Here is a 25,709-nt window from a genome sequence, read left to right on the forward strand (position 1 = left end):
AACAAAATTACAATACATAAGGTGTTCAAAATGCTTGTTACTTATTTTGATAGTAATGAATTTTCTTTGACCTCTGGTGTGATTCTGCTGATTGTATCTTCTCTCTCACATTAATTAAAGGTAGAATACATGGAATGCATCTAATTCCAGGACTTCTGAAGCAGTTACTTAGGGATGTTCAACAAAAGCATGCATAAATATTTGGGTTTGATTTTTGAAAGCAGAAAATGAGCTCACTGATGTTTATTTTTTCAGTCTTGAATCTTTCATCACATCCCTCTTTTAAAAAGAATACGTAGAGTGAAACTCCCAAGGCCATGGAAGTATCTGAGCTTTCATCTGAACTTTTCCTGTAACTATGTATTTTTAAAATGAAGGTCTTTTTCAGCGCTTCCTAATCCTGACCCTCTGTTACAAAAGATTCTATACTTACTGCCACACAAAGGGTAATTTAGTTTATACTTCAAGTGTCGCTGACATATAAAGCCCTGAAATGGACCTCTTGAAGGGGAATGTAGTTGCTGTCATATCAGCATGTAGCACCAGAGGACGCGAAAAAAACAAAGAACACTGTAACAAATTGTGAACATGATTTGATATGCAACATAAAACTACCTTTGCTTAGTTACAACAGCAGGATGCAAAAACCTGCTCAACATTCTGCACAACAGTTTTCATAAATGAGTTCATTTGGGAGGGTGCTGGGGTGTCAGATCTGTCTGTAAGAGAGCAGAGCTGCAGTACAGCATGAAAGCAGAGTCCTGTGCCCGCCTGCAGAACCACCTTGCCAAACGTGTTAGTCCGACTTTAGTGTGAATATGTCATCAAAGGATTTTTTAATTTTTATATGATGTATTAAATAGGTTTTATTAAATGTGACTTAAAGCATTCTGTAATGAAATAGGTAGCAAATGAAATGTCAGAATAAAATGTTATCATTTTATTTTCAAGATAATGAGGAAATTAAGCAAATTAAATTACGAGGCCAGACCTTGAATGTTGTCAAAAATACTGGGGCCTCTTGAGGGGGTGATACGGAAAATTAAATGTTAACTTCATGCTTTGTCTTCTTGATCATGGTACTGATCGAAACTACAGCTGAGTTTTATGCTGTGTAGCAATGTGACTGCTGCTACCCAGGTGATATCAGGCTGAAATGGCTCCTAGAGAACTGAAACCTACCCACGGTCTCTCTGGTGTTGACACAGATGGGCTCCCTTGTCATCGCACAACTATTGAAATCGTGTAGTGTGTGAACCCACCTTTAATTGTATGAGCTACAGCATTTTTGTAATGAGTGATGGGAGCTGTATGCTCTTCTGTGTTGATGACATGGTGTAAAAAGCTACAACTGATCAAAAGTTCTTACCCCAGATGCAGTTTAATAGCAGCCTGTTCTTTTTACACAGTATGTTGTAGCCTAATGCTTTTTGTTATTGCCCTTCTGTTGATTTCTCACAGAGTTTGCTATGCCATCTCCTTTCTTCTTCTAAGTGGGAAAGTAGCGAAGCTGAAACCAGTGCATTCATATCAAGTCTTGGCTACACGTCTGCAGATTATTATTGTCACTTAGTTAAAAACGTAAGTATTTTGTGTGATTGAGATTTTGTTAATAATAAATCACCAATTTATAAGCACATACATGGAGTTGTCATTGTTATAAGGAACATGAACTGAACTTTGTTTATCTTTTCTTACCTCAGTTACTTTCACAGCCTTTTAAGGGAAAAAATGAAGTGGGAGATTTCTGGACAAAAGAGCTAAAATTTTATTAGATTATACTGCAGTAGATGTTTGTAAAAATAAAATTCCTGTTGCTGCTGTGATATAACAAAAAATGTCTGCCCTGTCATTTTTTTTTTACTATGAAGTTTATATAGATTATTTTCTGTACTAGAATATAGCTTTTGGAATGTTGTCTCTGACTGTACGTATTGCATTTAAAATGGTAGATGAGCCCTAAATCTTAGGAAAAGTGTCTTTTTCATTTAATGTATAAAAATAATGGGAATAATATTTCATATTATGTTGACTTAAATTAGATAAAGCATATAAAAATTATTTGTAGTGCTCTTCTGAAAGTTTTGTCTTAACTCATAAGGAAGTAGAGCTAAAATAAATAGCTTCTTAGTTTTCAAGTGTGGAAGGTATATAATGTGTATTCAAAAGAGTTTTGCAGCATAGTGTATTCAATAATCTGGAAACTTTAGTTTGGCACCAATAATTAAGAAAATTAAAAAATCAAGCTGAGTGAACAGAGAAAGTTACTAACCTCCACAGTGTGTCAGTCACACAGAGAACTGTGCAACTAATGTCTGCTTGTTTGCAGTATGTGTAATTTATTTTATTTTATTTGACAGATGGTCTTTTCTTTAGTAACAGAACTCAGAGGAAATCAGTTCAGTGAACTTAACATTCAGGGGAGGTATGTGTTATCTAAACATCGTTTTGTATATTCTAGTTTTGATCATTACAGTTCAATGATGACCTTTTTACAGTCTTGAACAACTTTGGCCTCAGCTGGATAGTTTTGGATAAATGTGTAGATGATTTCAGATGCAGACAAGCTTGTTGAGTTGTGCTTCACGTAAGAGTTTGTACTTAACTTGAGTGTCATAGAATGATTTGGGTTGGATGGGGACCTTAATGATCATCTAGTTCCAACCCTCCTGCCATGGGCCTTCCACTAGACCAGGTTGCACAAAGCTCCATCCAACCTGGTCTTGAACATTTCCAGGGATGGGGCATTCACAACTTCTCTCGGCAGCCTGTTCCAGGGCCTCACTACCCACATGGGTGAAGAATTTCTTCATTATATCTAATCTAAATCTACCCTCTTTTGGTTTAAAACTGTTGCTCCTTGTCCTGTCACTAAAAAGTTTCTCTCAGTTTTTCTTAGAATACCCTCTGTGTATTGAAAGGCTGTAATAAGGTTTCCCTGGAGCCTTCTCTTCTCCAGGCTGAACAAACCCAACTTTCTCAGCCCATCCTCAAAAGAGAGCTGTGCCAATTTGCTGATAATCTTGGTGGCCCCTCTGGACCCTCTTCAAAAGGTCCAAATTTTCCTGTACTGAGGGCTGCAGAGCTGGGTGCGGTACTCCAGGCGGGGTCTCAACAAAGCAGAGCAGAATCATAGAAAATTTTGGTTGGAAGAGACTTCTCACAGTCCTAGAGTCCAACTGTTAACCTGCCTCAGGCATTAAACCATGTCCCTCCGAACCTCATCTAAACGCCTTTTAAACACCTCCAGGGATGGTGACTTCACCACTTCCCTGGCCAGCCTGTTCCAATGCCTGACAACCCTTTCCATGAAGAATTTTTTCCTCATATCCAACTTAAACCTCTCCTGGCACAACTTGAGGTCATTTCTTGTTTTATCATTTGCTACTTGGGAGAAGAGACCAACACCCTCCTCACTACAACCTCCTTTCAGTTAGTTGTAGACAGCAATAATGTCTCCCCTCAGCCTCCTCTTCTCCAGGCCAAACAGCACCAGTTCCCTCAGCTGCTCCTGACCTTTCACCAGCTCCATTTCCCTTCTCTGAACTCTCTCCAGCACCTCAATGTCTTTCTTGTAGTGAGGGGCCCAAAACTGAACACAGGATTCGAGGTGTGGCCTCACCAGTGCTGAGTACAGGGGCACGATCGCTTCCCTAGTCCTGCGTGCTACACTATTCCTGATACAAGCCAGGATGCTGTTGGCCTTTTGGCCACCCGGGCACACTGTGGTATAATCACTTCCCTCAACCTGCTGGCCACGCTCCTTTTGATGCAGCCCAAGATACAACTGGCCTTCTGGGCTGCAAGTGCGTATTGCCGGCTCATGTCCAATCTGTCATCCACCAGTGCCCCCAAGGCCTTCTCAGCAGGGCTGCCCTCAATCCCTTCATCGCTCAACCTGTATGGACACTGGGGGTTGCCCCAACCGAGGTGCAGGACCTTGCATTTGGCCTTGTTGAACTTTATGAACTTCATAATCATAACTGGCTGCCACATGTGTCCTTATAACAAAAGTTAACTGCAAGTTACTATAAAAAAAAACCCAAAGGATTTTTTTTTTTCCCTGTTTGTGTGAGTGAGAGTTTAATATGACAGCATAGTAGTTACTTTGCACTTGTTATTAGTGCTAAAATTTGTTGATGCCTATTTAAAGAACATCTTGTTTTCCTTCTGTTGTTTCCTTGATCTGGTGCCAAACAGTACTGTGCCAATACCGTGTGTTTCATACTCAACTATTTTAAATGTACCCAAACATGTTCTTCCACCATTTAAGTGCTTCCTTGGCCTGATTTTCTAAGGATGAAAGTCTGAGAAAGTAAGTGGGAAGGAAATTGTGATGCTCTCTGTGCAGATCTCTTATCCAGATCATCAGGAGATGCTAATAATCACCTTGCGACATTGTGTGGGATGTTTCTACATGTCTAGGTGTAGTCAGTGTGAATAATCACCTTCTTAATCCACATTACCTAATTCTGAGTAATTAAGCCAAAATCTGTGATCATAAGAAAGGGAATACATTTGCCTAATAGTACTGTTGTCACTATTTTTTATATCAAGCCTTTTCACTGTGTAATTTTTAGCTTTGCTGGGATGTTGAAATGCAGATCATAGTCACCTGTCAATAACAGGAGGCCTTAAAAGCAACTGTGTGGTCTCTTGGGAGGGTCTAGCAAACTTACATGGGAGCTGTCAATCTGTAGTCTTCCTTACCTATGCTTTGCTGATCCTTGGAAAGACAAAGCATTCCCTGATAGGAAGGCTGTGATTGCTGAGTAGACACAACTGGCTGCACTTCAGAATTGGGTTGATACCGTGATTTGCCTTGAGCACTAATATATCAAAATTTTCATCTGACTTCTCCTTAAGGCAATATGTAATGACATGTCAACAGTCATTCCAGTAAATATTTTTTCTGCAGTTAGGTATGCATCTCTTACATTTAAGCTTCTGTAATTAATTTAATCTTCTTTTAACTTATCAGCTTAGAAATTAAAGTTTTGATTTTTCTGAAATATGAACTCTATTTATTTTTCCCTCAGAGTTTCAGCCAGTCGTCTGAATGCTGTGTCCCTTTTCTGTCTCCCTCTCATTACTTTGCCTGATCTAACTCCATTGGTGGAATCTCTCCTTCTTTACCATGGAGGTGCATCAAAAGAAATTCTCAGTTCAGAATTTCTGGAGGCTGTGAATGACGCCTTTTTAAAGTAAGTAGCATGGTCTGTATTATTTTTATGCTTTTTTTCATAAAGACTATTAATTCAATTAAATGTCTTTTCTCTGAGTTTGTATGCTGAATGCACTGTACATCTGCATTCCAGTAAAATATTTCCCTTGCAGTTGAATAACAGAGCTAAGGTTGTAGGCCAAAGCAGAATTTTAAATTGCTGATTTACAAATTTTGGCAAAATAACTTTAAATATTGCCTGCAACTTTGTCCCATCTGTTCTCTGAAATGGAGGTTGGAGTTTTCAGTAGATTTTAGGGATTTTGTGAAAGATATGGTCACTTTTCTTTGCAATATTATTTACATTTCATTTAAGTGTATCAATGTTTCTCACTTGACATTTTGAGAGCCATCTTTATTTTTCTGTGCACAAGATAAATCCTTATGTTTGAGTGGTTCCACATTTCTCCTTTTTTTTTTTTTTCTGTGAAATTGTTTCTCAAGATTTTAAATTCTCCTGGTTTTCAGCAGATTATTTTTAATGAGTCTGATAGGAGCAACTTGTGAAATATAACTTTGCTTGTTTTGCTGACACTAAAACCGCTGTTTTGATAAAATCAATTTATGGATAAAAAACAGCTGAGTGAAGCTGAGCATCAGCAAGTTTAGGTATGCCAGGCAAAGATTTTTTTTTTTATATACTAGAAAAGGTCCTTTGTGAACACTTAACCTCAATTATCCATTTGTCTTATTTTTAATCAACGTTTTAATTCCTTCCTCTGTTCTCAACATCATAATTTCTGGGATGTTCCAATGAAGATTGTCATATTGCTCCATTGAGGGCTCCAGCAAAAATAATGGCAAAACACAGTTTCTAATTTGTACACATACTACTAGAAGCTGAAGAAAACAAGTGAAAAAGGAATGTGAAGGTCTGTAGTGAATGATATGTCCCACAATGAGAGACTTATCCTTCACTTGTCCATCTTTCATGGCTTCAGACTGGACATGTTCCACAAGCAATAACATGCTTTGGAAAACTTTCAGAGCAGGTTCAGCATGGATGGTCTATACTGGTGTCTGTGAGCCAATGGGCAAGTCTATCATGACATACATACTTTTGCTACTTCATAATGTGAGTCTGTATCCTTTTGATGGTTGTAAAAGGTTCTTCTGACTGAAATTAACATCCCTTTGCTTAACTTTTGGGCTACTTGTTTATCACAGTGAGCAAAAACAATTCAGTTCAGATGGCCCTTGATTAAGTGGTTCTTGCAGGGCCCTTGACAAAAGTGTGTGATTTCCCTGAGAGAAGATGTAGGTTCACACATGCTTTGCATGGTATTCTGTCGCTGAAGTCCATGTGATCTTAACATGAAGGTGCTTGTATTTCTCTTTCCCCACTTTAAGAATTGAATTTTGTGTTCCCTAACACTGTCATTGTGTTCTGAATGTTTTTTTCCTTCTGAACACGGGTGAAGCCTGCTCCAAGAAATCAGGTTACTAAATACCGGGATTTGCAGTGCTTCACAGACCTCTGTATTTTCCCAGGGGGACCATCTGCAAATTTAGTTGCAGAAGGATAATAACTACAGTTCACATCCTATATGGTTCTTAAGTATCAGAGTTGGAACACCTCTATGTACACTTACTAGATTTATTTTCCTGTCATATTATCTGTAATATCCACCATGCTACCACAAAAATAACAAAAGTAGTATTGTGGCAAAATTAAGTAATCTCTTGTCATTCTTAATTTACTCTAATGTGCGTATGTTCTTTAATAGTGACACTTAATCAGACAGCATCTTGAAACTGAGCATTGCTTTAGAATTTTGAGATTCTATGTACTTCGATATGTTTCTTGTCTACAGATACACACTTCCAAATTAAGCTATTACATAGTTTTGAATGGAAAAAATACAGCTTTTCAACGGAAAACAGAATTCTGAAGGCTGCTGTTTAAATAATTTTACAGTAAAATAAATACATTGAAAATAGGTCCTAAAATAGTGTTAAATCTGATTATATTTTTCTTTTTTATCAGTAGGTTTAATTTGTGTGTACTGTCCAGCCCAATTTTAGGTTTTTTAATATGATGTTTTGTGCTGTGATATCTCTTCTTCTTGGGTGGTTACTTTAGCATGTTTTGATTTGTGCTGGTCCACACAAATTACAGTGTTGGTCCACACAAATTACAGTGTCTCAAAATAAACTGTGCCTTTTATTTCCTGGTGATACAACGCTATACTTCAGTTGGGTTATAGCTGACAGCTTTACGTGAAGAGATAATTACCTTCTTAGCCATCCATCTTTTATTGGATAGACTTCGGTCAGCGTTAGTGGGGTGAAGACTTACCTACTTCTACCTTGTTTTTGTTTTTGTTGGTACATTTTTGTCCCAGTTTCACCGGGAAAATGGTGTTTTTCTATCCAAACCAGGAAGAAGATCTCCCTCTCTGAATCTGCGGTCTTCAGCCTCTGGCTTCGTCACTTACCAAGCCTTGAAAAAGCCACATTATATGTTTTAGACCGACTGGTTTCTGTTCACATGAATTCACTGGAAGAAGTGGCTTGTGTCATGAAAGACTTGTTACTGGTATGTGCAACAGCTAGTACAGTTGATGCTGCTCTTCCATGCTGAGAAGTGACAGAGAGTTTTCAAATACATCAGCATATTTGAGGGAAAGGGCTGTCATGTGGCATATAACTTGCTAATGCAAAGTTAAATCTTGAGTCTTACAAATGTAACTAAATTTTTAGTTTTTATACTGAATTGGTAGAAGAGAAAAAAGGTTTTATCCAGTGATTAAGAATGGGTGAAGAGATGAGAATCTGACTGCTGAGGGTGCCGAGTACCTGCCTCTGTCTTAAAAAAAGTTATAAACTTTGGCCAAGGAGGGTTTGAATGTTTTCACTTCAATCTCTGTGCCCTTGGATATTTAGCAGACTAAACCATTGGCAATCCTTGTAGATTATTATGGACTGATTAGTTACTTGGTTTTGTTTGCAAACCTGAACAGAATTCTTAGTACAAAACATTTTCTAAACTGTAATTAAAGTTTGTTTTCAGTGCTGTGTTACACAGTATATTATACATCTGTCGTATGAGAAAACAATACCTCTTCCAAAATAATGAGCTAGTTCGCAACACAGAATGAAAATTTAATTGTTAATTATAGTGTGAAACAGCATGTGTGCTATGCACTTAAATTATATATTTCATGAAATGGATTGAACTAAAAAAACGACATGTGGTGTCTTATTTTCAGCCTATGAAGCGGCTTACAGGGTGTGTGTTTTAGACACGAAAAGAATGATACCTTTAGATATTCTTCCTTTTTAATTGAACCTGCAAATTTCTGTTTTGAGGATGTGTTCTAATACTTGCAAATCTCATAAATGCTTGGCATTAACAGCACTTCATGTGTCATCTGGGGATCTAGGTAATCCAGAAAACAAGGCTATACCCAAGGCCTGTGCCTAAGTTTTCTGTATCACATATACTGTGAATAGAATACAATATATGGTACCACAGTGTGACTAATGAAAAAAAAAATCTAGGTTGTCTATGAAAAGAAGCAAAATACTTGTTGTAATAATTAGTTTATTGTTGTTTATTAACAATGTCCATATTGACCTTGTCTGCACATTCTCATCCCTGAAAAGACTGGAACATCACTGTGCTAGCACACTTTTATCCTTAACTTGCCTCTGCTCCAAAGACTTCCTGCTTTCATAATAATATCTCCACAGAGTGGGAAGACCAGTGCAGTGCAATGATGGTTTAGAGAGGACATAATGTGGGCAAGGAGGCATAGAGAGTAGCTGGAAGACGGATATTGCTCTTTGATGGGCATTGATAAGAGGGAAGGTGCATGAATGGGCGACAGAATACCAGTTAAAAACAACAGGAAGAGAAGCTTCACAGAGGCGGTAGAAAAGGAAAATAATTGATCCAGAAATTGTGTTCTAAAATGCGTAGTGATATTTTGTACAACTTATACATGGCACTGTAAAGATACTTGTGTGACATTGGATCAGTCAGCACTTTGCTTCCAACAGTATGATTACTCTTGGAAAGACAGTAAAGACATTTGAATATTTATTTAGGAATATGGATATGCATATTTTGGCAGATGGATTATGGTATTTGTAGGATGTGACCTTTGTTTGCCTTATGGATATGGTAATAAAAAGTGGAATAATGAGACAAAACTCTGGTTCCCTTGTCCTTGCATTGCCCTCTTGCTCTGCCTTATCCCCAAGTATTGGGTCTGGCTGGATCCACACTCACCTTTCACTAGGAGCTGTGGTAATGAAACAGGCATTAATGAAGGAGAAAGGAACAAGGATAGACAGGGAAAGTGAGAAGATATTTTTTCCTTCTCATAATATGCTCCGGCAAAGTTACAATTAGTTCCCTCAGTATTGCCTGACATCAAAACATTTGTTGTTGTAGTAACATTTCTGAAATGGTACACAGTAATTTATTCGTAATGTTGATGAATTGGGGAAATTTTTAAGCCTCTCTAAAAAGATGTTTGTGCTTTCAAAACAAGTGTGTGCTTCAAAATAAAAATACATTTGGCACTTGTTATAAGAAAAAAATAAAGGGACACTTCTTGATTTTCATTGGTTAATGTAAAATTCAGGAATACAGGTGAATACAGAATTTGGAAATACAGACAAAATTTGAATTACAGCAGTGTAGCAGTTTCTTAAAGCTAGATGTGGAAGTGTTGTGCCCAATTAATTGCATGTGAGTCTAGAAGTCAAGAGAACTGGTATTTGTGGTGTTACCACCTCAGATTCGTTGCTGTGTGATCTTGGGCAGAATTTGTTTCCCCATCTTTACTTTTGCAGTTGTTACAGAACATTCTAAGATGTGATTAAAACACTGTATGTAATTATTAGTCTGTTCCTCTTTGTGCCATGTACTTTCATCCTGTAGATATAAATGCATTTTTCTTATGTCTTTATTCAGTTCTAGCTTTGTATTACAAACCAGCTGTTTAGGATTCTTCTCTCTATTAATATAGATACAGAAGTAGTGTAGTTCTATAGAATTTGTGTATGTAATACTCTATGTTAATGTATATTTTTTTGTATTTTATTTCTTTCAAAAATCCCAGTGTTTTTGTGGTGTGGTGTGCTGGTGGCTTTGTTTTTGTTTTTCCTGCAGAAAGCAGACATTCTTAAAATATGTAACCATGGTACCACACATGGAGCTCCAGTTCCCTGTGTTGGGATCTTTCTGGTTTAGTGTGTGTTGTGCTGTATGTACTGTGCATGTTTTAAGGCTGATGGAACAAGCTTCTGGTAGAAAGTATGTTTTGTTGGCTGATCTTTCTGTAAAAAATATTGCATAGACACAGACAAGATTATTAAAATGTAAAATGCCTTTTCATTTTGGAAAAAAAAAAAACATAGATAATGTCAACAACATGAAAACCCTATGAGAATCCCTCCTGAAATTGGTAAAGCCTCCCAACGTCCAGAATTGCTGCTGCCCACGGCAGAATTGTCCTGCCTGCTCTAGTCCTGCTGCACAACAGGTACAGCTTCAAATTGCCTTGGAGAGTTTTGCACTATGATAGCATTCTTATGTTGAGTGCTTGCAAATTAATTCCATGCAGTCCATTGATCAGACTCTTGTGGCATTAGATAACAGTGGCATTTTGTTTTGTTTTTGTTTTCCATTTTGAATACCAGTGATGAAATTCATATTGATTTCAGCAGTGTAAAGTACTAGGACCTATTAACTGTGTTTTCTTGTAGTGTGTACTTTAGATTGCTGCTGTCTGGCAGGGTGGAGAGTTTTTAATTGTTGCATACAGCACATTTATTTTGGTCTTGTTCAAAGGAACTATGATTTGATTGTGATGGCAATGTGCTGATGGACCCTTTCAAATTTATACCCAACCTGTCTCAAGGAACAGTGGGTTAGTACATCATCACAGAAGTACATATGCAGAAGTAGGTGGAGTGTCTGAAATGACAGTGGAGAAATAGCTGAATTCAACCATTTAGCCCATCTGCCTGAAAACCATACTTATCACTTGTCACTGTTTTCTCAGAGTTGCAGAATGGTTGGGGTTGGGAGGCACATCTGGAGATCATCTAGTCCAAGTTTTCTTTTTTTTTAGAAAAGAGATGAAATTGTTTCTTTTTTGTTTCATCCAGCGAGTTGTTTGTTGTTTGTTTGGGTTGGGTGTTTTTTTGTTTGTTTGTTTTCTCCCTGTGGCAGTGGAAGTTTGGAGACCAGGTTTGCACCAAGATGCATCCAGTTCTTCCCATGGCCAAACGACCAGCTGTAAATACTCTCAAACACTAGATGGCATACATTCGATAGAACAGCTTACCTACAGCCCTGTGACAGAGTGTGCTAAAACATCAAAATGAGGTGTCACCTAATATTTTCAGTATGGCAAAGACAACTGTGACAAACAAGGAGCTTTTCTAGACAGTTTGTTTTAAAGGTTTTCTATTTTCTGAAATTATCATGTAAGAACCACATAGAGTCAAGTCCTCATTCTGCCTGTGCAATTAAAAAGGAAAAAACAAAATCTGTTCTGTTTGGTACTTTTTAACTTGAAACAAATGCATTAAAGTTTTCTTTGGAATAGTGTGTCAGGCATTTAAAGCCATTGCAAGAAGTGTCATTCATAAAAGCTATTTCTTCCATGCATCCTGAAGTTTATAGAGTGCATTTTATTAAACATTAATTACTCTAGCTTGTTCAAGAACTATAGGCTTATCACATCTTTAGATGCTAATTTAAGAAATGCAAAGCATGAATTTGTTTTTTAACTTAGGCAAATATAGTTTGAGGAATGCATAAGTAGTTTTTTTATTCTTAGTGCTCAATAAAAGCCTAATAAATCTTAGATTTTAAGAATATGGGATTAGAAAGCAGTGTGTTTACTACTGCTTGCTTAACACAACAAGTTTCTTAAAACAGTCTGTTGTGTGGTAGCGTGATTAAAAAAAAAATTAACAAATACATTTTGATGCACTGAGAAATTTAGCTCATTCTAGCAACTCTGAAACTCACAGAAGACAACAATATGTCAGAAAGCATTTTGGACCAAAATGTGTGTGGTACTGTTAAAGACAGGAGCGATAGATTTGATTTCTGGAATTTAATTTCAAAGATGTAGCAAGACTCTCCAAGTATATCCAAAAGGGTTTATCTGTGAAAAGGAGAGAAAAACTTTTTGTAAATCTGTTTGTTCACTGTCTCTTGCCTCCAATTGCATGCAATAACCTGTTCTTTTTATCTGCTGCCTTTAGTATTTTTAGTGATTGTTGGCACAAACAGTTTGGGAGCCCAGGTGTTTGCATTTATCAACTGTTTACGCTGCTTGGTATCGCTATGGATCTCCTTCCATGACCCTGACATAGTTTGAAGAATCTAATCCTCAGAAAATCTGAGGGTTTAGTAAGAGTTGATCTGAGATATTTACAGTTTAATAAGTGAGACCATCCTTGAGTTAAGCTGTAAATTATACAGTGGCAGCTAAGTCGTTTCCTATTAATGACTAATTTTCTTCCATTTGTTTATCAACAGCCACGAGCAGCAAGCCATCCTGCCATTTTCAGAATTGTTAATGAAATTTTCAAGTAAGTGTTGAAGTGGGAAGTGTATGCAATGATCAGTTTAAACAGCGAGGTTTTCTTCATGAGAAGTATTATAATCTGGGAGGTATTATAATTTCGGGATGTCTTTAGCTGTGTGCCTTAGTGTACCCTTTTGTGTAATATACTGCAAATAATGAAAAATATTAAAAATCTCATGAACTTTACATAAAAGTTAGATTATAATAATAATTGATACAGTTGACTACATTGAATTTTAGCTTTTAAAATTTATAACTTATTTTGTACTTCAGTAGAGATTTGTGGTTGAAATATGATTTTGAGGTGAAAATTGTAAATGGTGAAATGTCTTGGCCCATGCCAGCATGAAGACAGAATTTAGGTAAAACATTTGCACTTATCAGTGTAGCCTGAATAGTCTTCAGGATTGATATCAGATATGCTCTTAATGGCATTAATGCCTGTTAATAATGACTTTGGTTCTGGAATGTATTAAGATTATTTTGAAGCAATGGATATTGTTTACCACATGGGGGCTTCCAGTCCTTTGTACTCAGTTTTCAGTGTCTTTTTGCTTCATTTGACTTATTTTATCATCCTTTTAAAGTAGCTCTGCTGCTGGGTTTGTCAGTTTTGATACGACAATAATGTATTTAGTGACTGACATTCTCTGTTCGCCAGGTTGTTTTCCTTCTTAAGATAAAAGGGCTGCCGGGTACCCGTGTTTGGGGACATTTGTGTGTCTGTGTGCGTGTTCAGGCTGGTGCAGGCACAAACAGAAGCGCCTTTGCTGTAGCTGCAGTGAGGGTGGAAGCGCTCGGCAGCTATTGCTGTCCCAGTCCTTTCTGCCTCTGGTGCTCCAGTGCCTGAGCACAGTAGCGTTTTCAGAATAGTTAAGACCAGTTACTTTCCTGAAGCAAAACACACTTGAAAATTGATGTGGCTTCACCGGTGCTATACCAATGTCTCATGCTGGAGGCCGCATACTATGATGGTATAGGGAGACAAAATTTGTTCAAGTTTCTTGGCTTATTTAGGCTTATGGTATAGAAAATATTTTTAAAAAATAACACGAGACTACGTAACTGTTTTGCACCCTTTCCCTTTGGTAGGCAGTAGAAATGGATGAGACGCTGTTTCTCAAATAATGCAAGACTTTGCCCAGAAAAGTATTTCCTAATAAGTTTGAACTTGTATTAATGTTCTGTATCATTGTAGAAATTCATCATGTTTTCCTGTTGCTCAGCCTACATTCCTGCTCCATTATTTGCTTTCTACTGTTTCCACTTAGTTTGGTTGTTCCTCTACATTCTTGGTATTAAAACCTTAATGTGTTTTAAAAATACTGTGTTTCAGGTCCTCTTGGTGTTAAGTGAAGCTGTATATATTAGCTAGCTTCTGCAGACCAGTTGATTTCTGCAGCTTTGTGTTCATGTTTGTTGTATTTCACTGACATCCTTCCAGCTAGTATCAAGTGCTGTGCAGATGTTAAGATACTATTACAGACGTAGTCGCATGTAGAGATTTTAGAGAACTGCTAATAAAGAACTTATACTTAATTGCTTGGAAATGGTGATACATTTCTACACCTGGCAGAATACTCCTTTTATTTTGGGGGTTAATAATCTGTTAGAAGCACAGATCTAAGCATTGTGTCTCTTCCAGGAGTAACCTTCCTGCTATTTGCATGCTTTTTATTGCGGTTGATTACGCTAGATTGCTTTATCTCGGGGATATTAACTTGTGTTTCTATTTCCCAAGTAGCAGCTTATTTTGTTGCTATGTGCGACTCTACAGAACTCCACATACATAGATTGTCTTGAGTTTCCATGTACTGTTTCTAATGTTTATATTAGTGATTATGTGTGCCTGTAGTTTTGTGGAATTTCTCTGTTACAGAAATGTGTTAGATGTTCTTATCTTTTAGATTATTATGGAAAGAATGAAACAATACTCTAATAAAAAAAAAACCTTATACCTCAGCGGCAACTTTGAACATTTTTTTCCTCCTTACTATTACCTGTCTTTCAAATCAGAGAATGAAAATTACACTTTGCTGCCCTTATGTTTTTCTGCTCCATTTGCCCAAGGTCACATGCCCCTTAGTTAAAGTGTTCACCTTTGTGAACCTCCTGAGTGGATTTTATGATTTTACCATTGAAAACACATTGGAATGCACTTGTCCCTAATTAAATCTGTAGCAATTACTGACCTAAAGTACACCCTTGGTAAACACTAATTTCTGTTTGTGCTTCTGATTCATTGCTTAGTGATCACTAAAGACTCACAGCAACCGAACAACAGCTGTATTAAGTTCAATCTCCTTGTGTAGGTTTTTAAATACTTAGCTTTTAAATTTGATCAACAACTTGTGTTTGTTTGCCTGGCTCCAGCAGGACTGCTATAATTAACAGTTTAGGTCAAGATTTTTTGTTCTTTCTTGAGATACCTCAGGATATCCCAGGAGATTGTACTAGACTGTGCTTTAATTTGAGATGGCCTATGGGATGCAGTCCCACAAAGCACTGAAGTATGGCTAACTGTATATATTGGGAATGGTTGCTCTGCACCCAGTAAGATGGTTCAGATGCCAGATTTCCTATGTGTGTCTGCATATACTTTAGTAAGTATATACTTGTATATACTTACTAAATCTAGTTTATTTGTAGGAGTTGCATATGGGCTTTTTAAAAAGTAAAAATAAAATTTAAAAACCCAGCAAAGTTAGTAGTATTTCTGTCAGTTTCCACACTGGCATAATGAGCTCAGACACAGCATGAATCCACAGCAATCAAAAAATGTACCTTTTTTTCTTCATTTCAGTTAACAGTGGTGTGATAGGCAGACTAATTATCTGATCTGTCATAATCTTGCTTTCCAATGCTTAGGAATGCAGTGCTGGAAACTGATGGAGCACCAGAAGTTATGACCATAATACAAGTGTTTACACAGCTTTTCCTTCAGGGTCATCAGAATGAAAACAAGCAGGTTAGTCAAAATCTGTTTCTTAATATTTCTTTTCAGTGAGAAGATACGAAATTTCACAAGAAAATAACAATTCTATTGTTAAGAATGGTGATTAGATAAAATTAGCTGAATAATAGCATCTCTCTACAGCAGTAGATACATGCCAAAGTTCAGTTTAAACATCTTTACCTGTGAATAAAATTATAGTGCGAAACCAATAGGTAAGAGCAATTTATCCGTCTTCACCTTGGAGTAACCCTGCAACCTACACTGTGATTTTCACAGGGGCAGTTCCCCTGGTGCTGAAATTTCTGCCTGTGTAGTGAACATGGTCATGATCATCCAACTTTCACAGAAAAGATGAAAAACTCCAGATGTGTTTTTCCTTTGCATTAGCAGAGTTTCTGATAATAAATGAAACAGAGATGATAACCCCATCCCCATTCCCCCCGATAATTTTAAGTAGGACATGGAATAGTCAGATTCATCTGTTCAAAAGGTAAATGATGAAGAATATGTAGTGCTTTCAGTTTATCGTCCTCAACAGTGGCCTCTCAGAAATTTTGCCCATGTTTAAAGCATCAAATTTCCCAGCTTAGTGTCTTCTGCACGGATTTTTGTACAGGTCTTACTGAACTGAATTAAGTAGAATTAATGTTGCCTATACTGATTTAAACAGGAGTAGGATCGATTTCTCATTTTTAAGTTTCAAAATGGAGATGCAAAAAAGTTTTGTTTATAGGTTGCAGACTTCTTTTCACATTACCAAATCACACTGTCATTTCATATCCTGACCATTTTGTTTGATTGTATAACTCCAATTCATATGATGTAAGTTTGGACAGTATCTTATCATTTATTGGCTTTCACTTTAGACTTAAGAAAATTCCTAGTTCCTTTGATTTTTCCATCTTTTTGGGGACATGGTAGTTGAGAAAATTTTGGGACTTCTTGTGACTTGGGACCTTTGATTTGCAGTGTGAATGGATCAGTCTTCTAGATTCAGGCAATATGAATTAAGGATGAAACTGCAGCTGTCTTGCTTAATATACAGGTGTTGTGCATGTTAATTCTATGCTACCTTGACTACATGGCAGCAACACACTGTGTAGCCCTGGGTGGAGCTGACTGTGTGGAAAAAGCAAGTAAAGATTCCACACCCATCAGACACTCAAGAGCTAATTCTGTTGTGCAGGTGATTAATTTGCTTCAGGGTGAAGTCCTTCACCTGCTGGCATTGCAACATAGACTATTGCCCACTTTTTTTGTAATTATTTTAAATGTTTTCTGTATTTAAGTTGCATACAGTTTAATTCATGGTGCTCTAATTAAGGTATTGTCTTCAATATTAAAATCCCTTGTTTCACAGTTTATCGACCATAATCTTATCTAGCAGTTGGCATGCAAAAATGCAGGCACGGACTGCTTCCTAAGCTTTGTTTAAATCAGTCAGATCATTATTTTTTTCTTATACCAGTATTACATATATTCACAAGGCACCGATCTTAGTGGTATCTGGATGCCCTTGACAGGACATAATGTGTTCCATTAGTATTTCACAGAGGAATGGTAAAACCATTAATGATAGAGGATGAAGGGGGTTCCGGCTGGGTCATCTGTGACCTTAGGAATTTATAGTACAGTTAATTGAGAAAAGGCTAGGCAAACAGATGTGTCCACAAAATTTTCAAAAGAACCAGGTCATTGTCTGACAGCTGCACTGAATTGCGAGGTAAGAGGAGAACAATTCTGTGTTGCAGTGTGACAGCTGTCAGAAATAGCTGTCTTTTCCAATAACTTTGTAAGCCATTTAGAGGGAACAAGATTTGGCAGAAAAAAGCTGAACAGTGTGAAAAAACAGTGCTACAGGTTTAGGAATAGTCTTGTTTCCTCTGTGTTTTGGGCGACCAAAAAAGGTATAAATGGAACACAGGGTTTAAACCTACTTATTAGGAAAATAGACAAGTTGTGTAGTCATTGAATCAGAAATTTAAGAATAGGGATACTGAGATTACTGCTGGAATAATCCTTTTAATGTTTTATACAAGCAGATTTCCTTCAAGTTTGTGATGTAGTGAAAGCTGACCTAAAGATATTTGGGTCACATTACTTGTGAATTTATAAATTTAAAGTTCATGTTTTTATTTGATGACACTTATAATTTCCTCCAGGATTATATTCCCTTGATCATTTCAGAACTGACAGTGATTTTCACCTGGGAATTTTGTTTTAAATAGCTGGATAAATATTTTAAGCCAGTGTTCAACTTTAATTTCCTGTTATACATCATGGCAATTATTATAATCAGCCACATCCAAACTCATTCTGTCTCTTTGTACTTGTTTTGTACTTTCTGATGGCTTATGTAAGGAAAGAATTGCCTAAAATACTGTATTTGTATGATAGGAAGCAAACATTTTTTGCTTTGCTTAAATAGGATGCTGAAAACTGGTTTTCATTTACTTTACAATACTGTTTTCATATGTAACTCATGCTGTGGGTTGTCTTGGGTACTACTAATTGTGTCAAGGGCTGCTTTTTCATGGGGATTTTTGGTGCAAGCTAATTGGCTACATGCATACTTTAGCATAGGAATTATTAACTTTTAATTAACCTAATTCCATGTGACAAGTAGACTTTTGGAACCTTAACATACCAGTGATACGCAGACTGTCTGAGAATACTGTATATATTAGTGTGTTATAATGTTAATTAACTGCTGTTTACAGAAAAAAAAAGTTAGTAGAGAGAGAAGGTGTCAGTCCATTTGTTTATAAGATGCATGCATTTATATTGCAAAAGAAATCAGTTGCTAAATATGGTCTTCATTTAATTTAGAAATCAACACTTTTTTTTATAGTCTGTATCCTAAGTCTGTGATTCAAGAGATGGTCTATTTGCTAAATAGTCTCTTGTTCCTAAAGAAAGGAGACAGAAGAGTTCTAAAGGCGTGGTTTGGAGACTTGAAGACTGAAATGGCAGGATCATAGAGTAGTTGAGGTTGGAAGGGACCTCTGGGAGGTCACTTTGTCCAACACCCCGGCTTAAGCAGGGCCACCTAGAAGCAGTTGCCCAAGACCATGTCCAGTCGACTTTTTAATATCTTCAAGGACTGAGACTCTACAACCACTGTGGGCAACTTGTTTGCACCCTCCCTTCAGGCATTTGTATACATTGATAAGATCCCCCTTGAGCCTTGTTTTCTCCAGGCTCTCTCAGCCTTTCCTCATAGGAGAGATGTTCCAGTCCCTTAATCATCCTTGTGGCCCTTTGTTGAACTCTCTCCGCTACGTCCATGTCTCTCTTGCACTGAAGAGCCTAGCACCAGACATCATACTCCAGGTTTGGCTGCTGTAGTGGCTGCTCACCAGCACTGAGGGCAAAGATCATGTCACTTGACGTGCTGTCAATCCTTTGCCTAATGCAGCTCAAGATAACATTTGCTGCCTTTGCAGCGAGGGCAAATTGCTGGCTCACGTTCTACTTGGTGTCCACCAGGACCCCCAGGTCTTCCTCTGCAAAACTGCTTTCCAGCTGGTTGGCTCCAAGCTGTACTGGTGCCTGGGCTTGTTCCTCCCCAGGTGCAGGACTTTACACTTCTTGTTGAACTTCATGAGGCTTCTGTCAGCCCATTTTCCAGCCTGTCAAGGTTCCTCTGCATGGCAGCACAACCTCTGGCATATCAGCCACTCATCTCATTTTTGTGTCATCACAAACTTGCAGATCCTAAGAATTCTAGGTTTCTATTTTTGAACGTAAGGCAATAATCTACATCAATCCCTCAGATTTTGTGGATATTATTAGTTCTTAGTTTAATATGATCTCTGGACCTGTTTACATTGGAAAAATAAATTAAACTAATTAATATCTTTTTACCTCTGCAAATAAAGAGTGAAGGCTTTTGTGATTACAGGGGAAAAGCATAAGAATACTAAGATATCATTTTCCTCTGAATCTTTTTTAATAATGTATTTTAAAAATCCACAAATGATTAATTTTTCTAAGCAAACTTCTCCTAGATATACCCCTTCTTTCTTTATGCAAAATCCTAAAATTAAGTGTAGCTGTACTTTTGTGTTCTCTTGCTTCAGTCTGTGTTGCTAATTACTACCTTAGATGAGATTGTTCACTGTGGATTTTTTTTAAATACTGACCAGAAAACTCTTAAAATAATTGTTTTATATCTTAGCATAAATTTCCATTGAAGGCCTACTTCCCTTACCATCACCAGCCTCTTGTAGCAGCTTTGCTCAAACGTCCTGTTGGTAAGTTTCTTCATGAAATACTTGCAGCATTCACCAACCCACATGATCTGTATATTTCTTAAAATAACTTTAGAAGGGATGAAAACAAAATTTTGCCATTTCCTCAGCAGGGTGTGTTGACTTAGCGATTCTAATAATATTCTTCTGATGTGTTTTTCTGCAGGAATGCCTAATTCTTATGTAACAATAACAGAGAATTATACTGTAAAGAAAACTAAACCAGAAGTGAATGACATACTGCATAATTTTGTAGGAGCAAAGACAAGTTACCAAGATTGTAAAAATCTACCAAGTATCTTATTATAATAGTAATTGCCATTATTAAAGATTTTGTATGTATATGGCAAGAAATAGCCTGCTTGAATTCTGCTCATCTTTTAGATTGCAAACCTGATTTTTTTTTCAGGTTTCCCATTTTTATAGACCCAAGAAGCCACTGCTCAATATGGTACAGTTTTTCATGAGCAATAATTTCAGCTCAGCACAAGAGCCTCTGAGAATGTTACTCCACTGATTATATATTAAAATGGAGGTAGCATTTACACAGTGGTACATCTGCTTCATTTGAATATTCCTTGCTGTACTTCCTCACATGGTTTTGTCAATGAATTGTTCTAGGAAACACAGTAATAGTTATTGTTGAAAACTGGGAAATTTTAAATGCCTGATGATAACTGAATCAAGTTGCACAAATTTTAATGCTAGCTTAATATGGTTAATTTCAGTGTTCTGTTCTAGCTGGACAGACTAGACTTTTAGGAGTCTTTTTTTTTTTTCTCATCAGAACTGCCAACTACACACTGGGCTCAACACTTGAAACACATTTCACATATGCTCAGAGCATTGGTAGAAGATACAAACAGTAGGTAAGCAGTATTATCTTTTCTAACTTTTTGTCCTTTGCATACATTACCTCCTGAAAAGTCATGTCATTTGAAGTCTTCCGCAGCTACATTTCATAATTTTCTTATTATTCCCTAAATAAAACTTTGTTTTAATGCACAGGACTTAGATTACTTACAGAACCTGAATTTGTAGCACTTACAGACCTGATCAATAAGTGTCTGGGTAAAGAAATCTTGTTCTTTTCATTTCAGCAGATAGCTGTCTGCATAATAGAAATGCTTACTTGCCTGCTCTCCCATTTCTTCCTGAAAACTTTCAGGGAGATTCTGGATTGAATGATAAGAGAACTATTTCACGCAGAAAAGTAGCCAGCATTGGAAAGAGCCTTTTTGAATGGTATTGTTTTATGAAGGCGATTGTATTGGTTTTCAGGAGGCTTGTGCAAACATCCAAACTTTAAACTACTTGGGTTTTTCATGAAGATATGACTTCTAGACTGCAGTATCATTTTTTGTTATATTACTCTTTGAGCTGACACCCCGTGTTTCTGACCTGTTGCCCTTAGCTTTTTTTGTCCAAATAGTTGTTACAACAAACGGCAGTGTTTGTCTGTACAAATTCTGCTTTGGTAGTAGATGGTTTAGGACTATATGGAAAGAGAGAAAGAAAGGGAGGAAGGCAGGCAGGAAGGCAAGAAGGAAGGAAGGAAGGAGTCTTTGTGATGAGACTTGCCTAGAGCTTGGACAGGAGTCTGCTTAGATCTGCTCCAACAGTGAACTTCACAAAGAATATTGAAATACTTTTACATTCAAAGAAACCAATTTCATTTTGATTTAGAACCTGATCTATTTCAATAGAAACCTAGTCCAGATAGACTTGCAAATCAAGATTCCCGACTGTCCTGGAAGACACCTTGTGTCCTGGAAGGCAGATAGTGCCATCCATGCTTGATTTCATTTAGCTCACAGAACCTTTATTTTTGTTGTTATGTGGCAGAAAAAAGGTTTTTGCTGTTCCCTCTGAGGCTGGGCTGCCTTGCTGACAGGTTCTTACTTTCTGTGTGACCTGCAGTTCCATGCTGTGTCTCACCTGTTCATGCCTGCAGTCTGTCAAACCTTTACACCCTCGGAGTGTGACCAGTAGCTGACCATGGCTTCTTAAAGAAACACATAGCTCAAACTTAAAACAAACAAATAAAACAAATATCATCCATCGTAATGTGTTACAATGATAGAAGAGTGTCTGTTATGCCCTTGTTGCTTAGCCCTTTCGTGGCTTATATTGTCTTTTTCCCCCTTTGATTTCATAGTACACTAGTTTGAATAGTACTGAACTTGCCAGAATATCCTCCTGCTTCCTTTGGAACTCATGCAACAATTATGTTTCCTACCAAAACCCTCTCAGTTACAAAGAAAATAGATTTGGCTCAAGTTTTTAAATACCAATATCGATAATGAAACAGTATTCCATTTTCTTTTGTTGCTTTTTTGCTGATTCTGCATCCTTTCTACTTAATAAAATTAACAGAGGAGCAAAAAATACTACAATATAGCCTATCCTCTTGCTTCTGTAGTCAGTGCTATTTATATTGCTTGTTTTGCAATGTTTTTGTTTTACACCAAATATAAGTCTTACAGCAAGTTGCTTTCTGTGTATTTCTAATGAACAGATCGCTTCTATGTCATTAATTATTATTACATGTAGTCATCTCAGTGAACAGTAAATATTATGTGACATTTTAAAACAGAAGTCAACTGATGTACATTTCGCTGGGGGAAGTCCCAGAAAAATCAAAGGGCTACTTTTGGCTATGACAGGGAAGCAGTTGCCATACGTGCCACTACAGAGCAGGCAAAAAACAGCAGTGGGGACAGAAGTGGAGGGTATGTGACCCCAAACTAGGAAAACTATGGTGAGTTGTAAGTGTATTAGTCTTTCCAAGCAAGAACTAAATTGTATTCTGCTAAGTACCTGTTAAAATCAGTTTAATACTTGAAGTTTAAGGACCTGTACTTACCTTTGAGGTATGAAGACTTCCAGTCATAAATACTGTCAATATTATCCTAAGTATAGTTATCTGTTTTCACTAAGAAACTTTCAATTAAGTTTCATCTTTGATTGTACATCACTGGGTTTCAGAGCTAGCCTATCCACTTATGTTGTCACAGCATTGAATTACGGTCAGATTAGCAGATTGTTTTGCTGACAGGCAAAGACTGCTGAGATTGTTTTGCTCTTGTCCTACATCACTATCACATTTGTTTGTTTTTTTCAAAGGATTTAAAGTTGAATTTTCAGATTCAAGTATCTTCAAAGACTGTACCAGTGCTGATCCTGTTCATTTAGCTAAGGAATTTTAGTCTCAGGTTTTGTCACACATCTCTAGTTCTCTGCTGAGCCATGCTGCTGGCCCTCCAAAAGCTGTGGAATATCAACAATGGTGACTTCTAGAGCAATCACCTCAGTACTCTATTTTCTCTCTATGAATCTGTGTCAACATCTTATGCCTGATGTCAGTTATCACACCCAAAATACTGAAACAGTGGATTTGTGTCCTAGGAATAGGATTTAGAAGCCCTATGATTCTGTGGCATATAGACAATATAATTTACAGGGCAAGTAATTTCAGTCACCAGTATACTCCAGACATAGAATACTGTCTGCACACACCACACCTTCATCCATAAAACTGTGCCTCCCACCACTTCGGAAAGTCTTAAAGATAAAACAGTTTATTCCAACAATAACCCTGTCATGTTGCCCAGATGGTGTGATGGTATCAGATGACTTCACCAACTCCTGAAATTTCTAAGATCTCTTGGATTTCCCTGGAAAGGATCAGCTTTTGGAGTCCCCAGAAGTAAAACATAAGGAAAACCTCTAAGTCTTCAAACTTTTGCCAGACTTAATAGGAATAATTGTTCCTGGTTCTTAATCTATTTCCAGCTGTCCTTCTGTGTGTCCTTCCTTCCACTGTCCATTTTACTTTTTGTTTCAGAGAAGCCTACCATTAGTTTGCATCTTCCCATTATTTCTCTTTTCTTTAGTCTTAACTTTAGAGGAATGCACGTAAGAAGGTGTAAAGATGAGCTGTGGTCTGCTCTCACCTTTCTTACTGTAGTCACTCAGTTGTAAATAGTTTCAAAATTTTCCTTAAAGAGGACCTGAATTTTAAAAGTCAGGAGATGAGTTTCCTTAAAAATTGTATATTTGTTCCATATAAATGTAGTTCCTCACAAATTACCAAAAGCCTGTGCCTTATGAATTACCAAAGACCAGAAAATAACCCTGGAAAGCGAAAGAGAGAAACTGGGAGACAATATAAGGTAATAGTATGTTAGAATACAACACTTGAAATACAATTTAAAGTTTTGCAAATCCTTCAACTGGAGAGTATAAACAAGAAGGTTTAATTTTATGATGCATATTTTAATAGTATTTTGTCACAGTTATTAGAAACTGGTGTTACGGATAGTCTGTTCTACTGGCAAAGTTTATCTGTTAATAGCACTGAATATGTCTCATTTGATCATGACTGCAGGTAATAGAGTAGTACATGGCTGTATGCTTAGCAGGAAAGGTATTATCTGTTAAGAGTAGTTGAGGATTTTAATTTTCATGCCAGCACCTTTGCAGTTAACTTAAGACATTTAAAAACATTAAATAACAAGAAATACTTAATTGGATGTTTGTTGTTTTCCAGTTCTCTTGCTGACCTTTTTGAAATCTGGTTTCTGGTTGCTCATTTTGGAGAATGGCTCGATATTGCAGCGGAACAACTAATGAAGGCTGCTGTAGAACCAGATGCTCTGCTGTGGCTGCTGGCATTTTACTACTGTCCTCAGAATGAAAATCAACAAAGGACTCAGACAATGGTGGGTAATGTAGTGATAGTAAGCAGCAATAAGCAGTCAATAGTCTGTTTATGTCTTATTGCTATAAAACAAATAGTGCATGCTGGAAAAATGAAAGATCTACGCTGGAGAAGGTATTTGCTTTACAAGGTCTCCTGGGAATTGTGTTGCATTGGAGCAGTTGAAAGATAATTTTTGTGGATTTTCTTGGTGACATTTATAAAACATTTTTCCTCTTTTTAGAGTATATTATATAGATTAGTACTTTCTTGGCTTCCTTTTTGGATAACTTGGGTGCTTTTAATCAGAAATAAAACTGCTCTAGGGGTGATATTTTTTAAACCACTGTGTGGCAGAATTCAACATTCCTGTGTTCTGGCGTCTTCTGAGAAGGAAGCAGGAGAGAAATCACAAGAACAGTTGGAGCAGTGAAGATACTTACCAGACACAGCCCTGAATCCTAACCTTGCCAAACTCTTCTGATTTCTGTCGTGTATCTTTACTGTTTTTTGGCATGTATGAGATTGTAACAAGTATGTTATATTTCCATATGCTAGGTTTCTAACAGAAGGAAGCAGTGTTGTACTGCATGAAGAGTGCTTTGTGTCTATGTATGCATGCAAATACAAGAAAGCCTTTAATTTAGACTGATTTTGCAAGTTTGAACTAGCCTTATCAATCTGATCTACAAAGCCCAGATTCAACATTTGGCTGCAGCATCTCTAAAACTAAACTAAAACTGCATTGTTTGATTTAAAAATGCAGTTCAGTACACCACACTAGTAAAACATCATGCTTTCATTTTACATCTAATGGTCCATGTGTAACAGTGTGTCTGCAATATTTTATTTCCTCTCTTCCCCTTCTACCACCCAGACAGCACTGCAAATGCAAGCTCACAACCCAATCACTTTTTAACTTTTTTTTTGTCTTTAATTCTTATAGCCCAGGAGAGGGAGTGGCATATTGGCTGAGCAGGGTTAGGTTAGAGCTACAGTAAAGTGAAGAAAC

The 25,709-nt window shown here is 37.1% G+C and overlaps 1 protein-coding gene across 4 annotated transcripts in view; it reads left to right on the forward strand.

Annotated features, from left to right (window-relative positions):
* The window catches only part of FANCC (FA complementation group C), a 102,543-nt gene that overhangs the window by 71,355 nt on the left and 5,479 nt on the right, over positions 1-25,709 (forward strand). For all 4 annotated transcript variants that reach the window (XM_065045827.1, XM_065045828.1, XM_065045829.1 and 1 more), the window contains 9 exons: positions 1,462-1,581; positions 2,361-2,425; positions 5,040-5,204; positions 7,607-7,763; positions 12,738-12,790; positions 15,655-15,754; positions 19,923-19,998; positions 20,783-20,864; positions 24,548-24,719. In XM_065045827.1, coding sequence (XP_064901899.1) covers positions 1,462-1,581; positions 2,361-2,425; positions 5,040-5,204; positions 7,607-7,763; positions 12,738-12,790; positions 15,655-15,754; positions 19,923-19,998; positions 20,783-20,864; positions 24,548-24,719 — 990 coding nt within the window. The remainder of the gene's footprint in view (positions 1-1,461; positions 1,582-2,360; positions 2,426-5,039; positions 5,205-7,606; positions 7,764-12,737; positions 12,791-15,654; positions 15,755-19,922; positions 19,999-20,782; positions 20,865-24,547; positions 24,720-25,709) is intronic.

This window comes from Columba livia, chromosome Z, assembly GCF_036013475.1.
Source record: "Columba livia isolate bColLiv1 breed racing homer chromosome Z, bColLiv1.pat.W.v2, whole genome shotgun sequence".
NCBI classification, from domain to species: Eukaryota; Metazoa; Chordata; class Aves; order Columbiformes; family Columbidae; genus Columba; species Columba livia.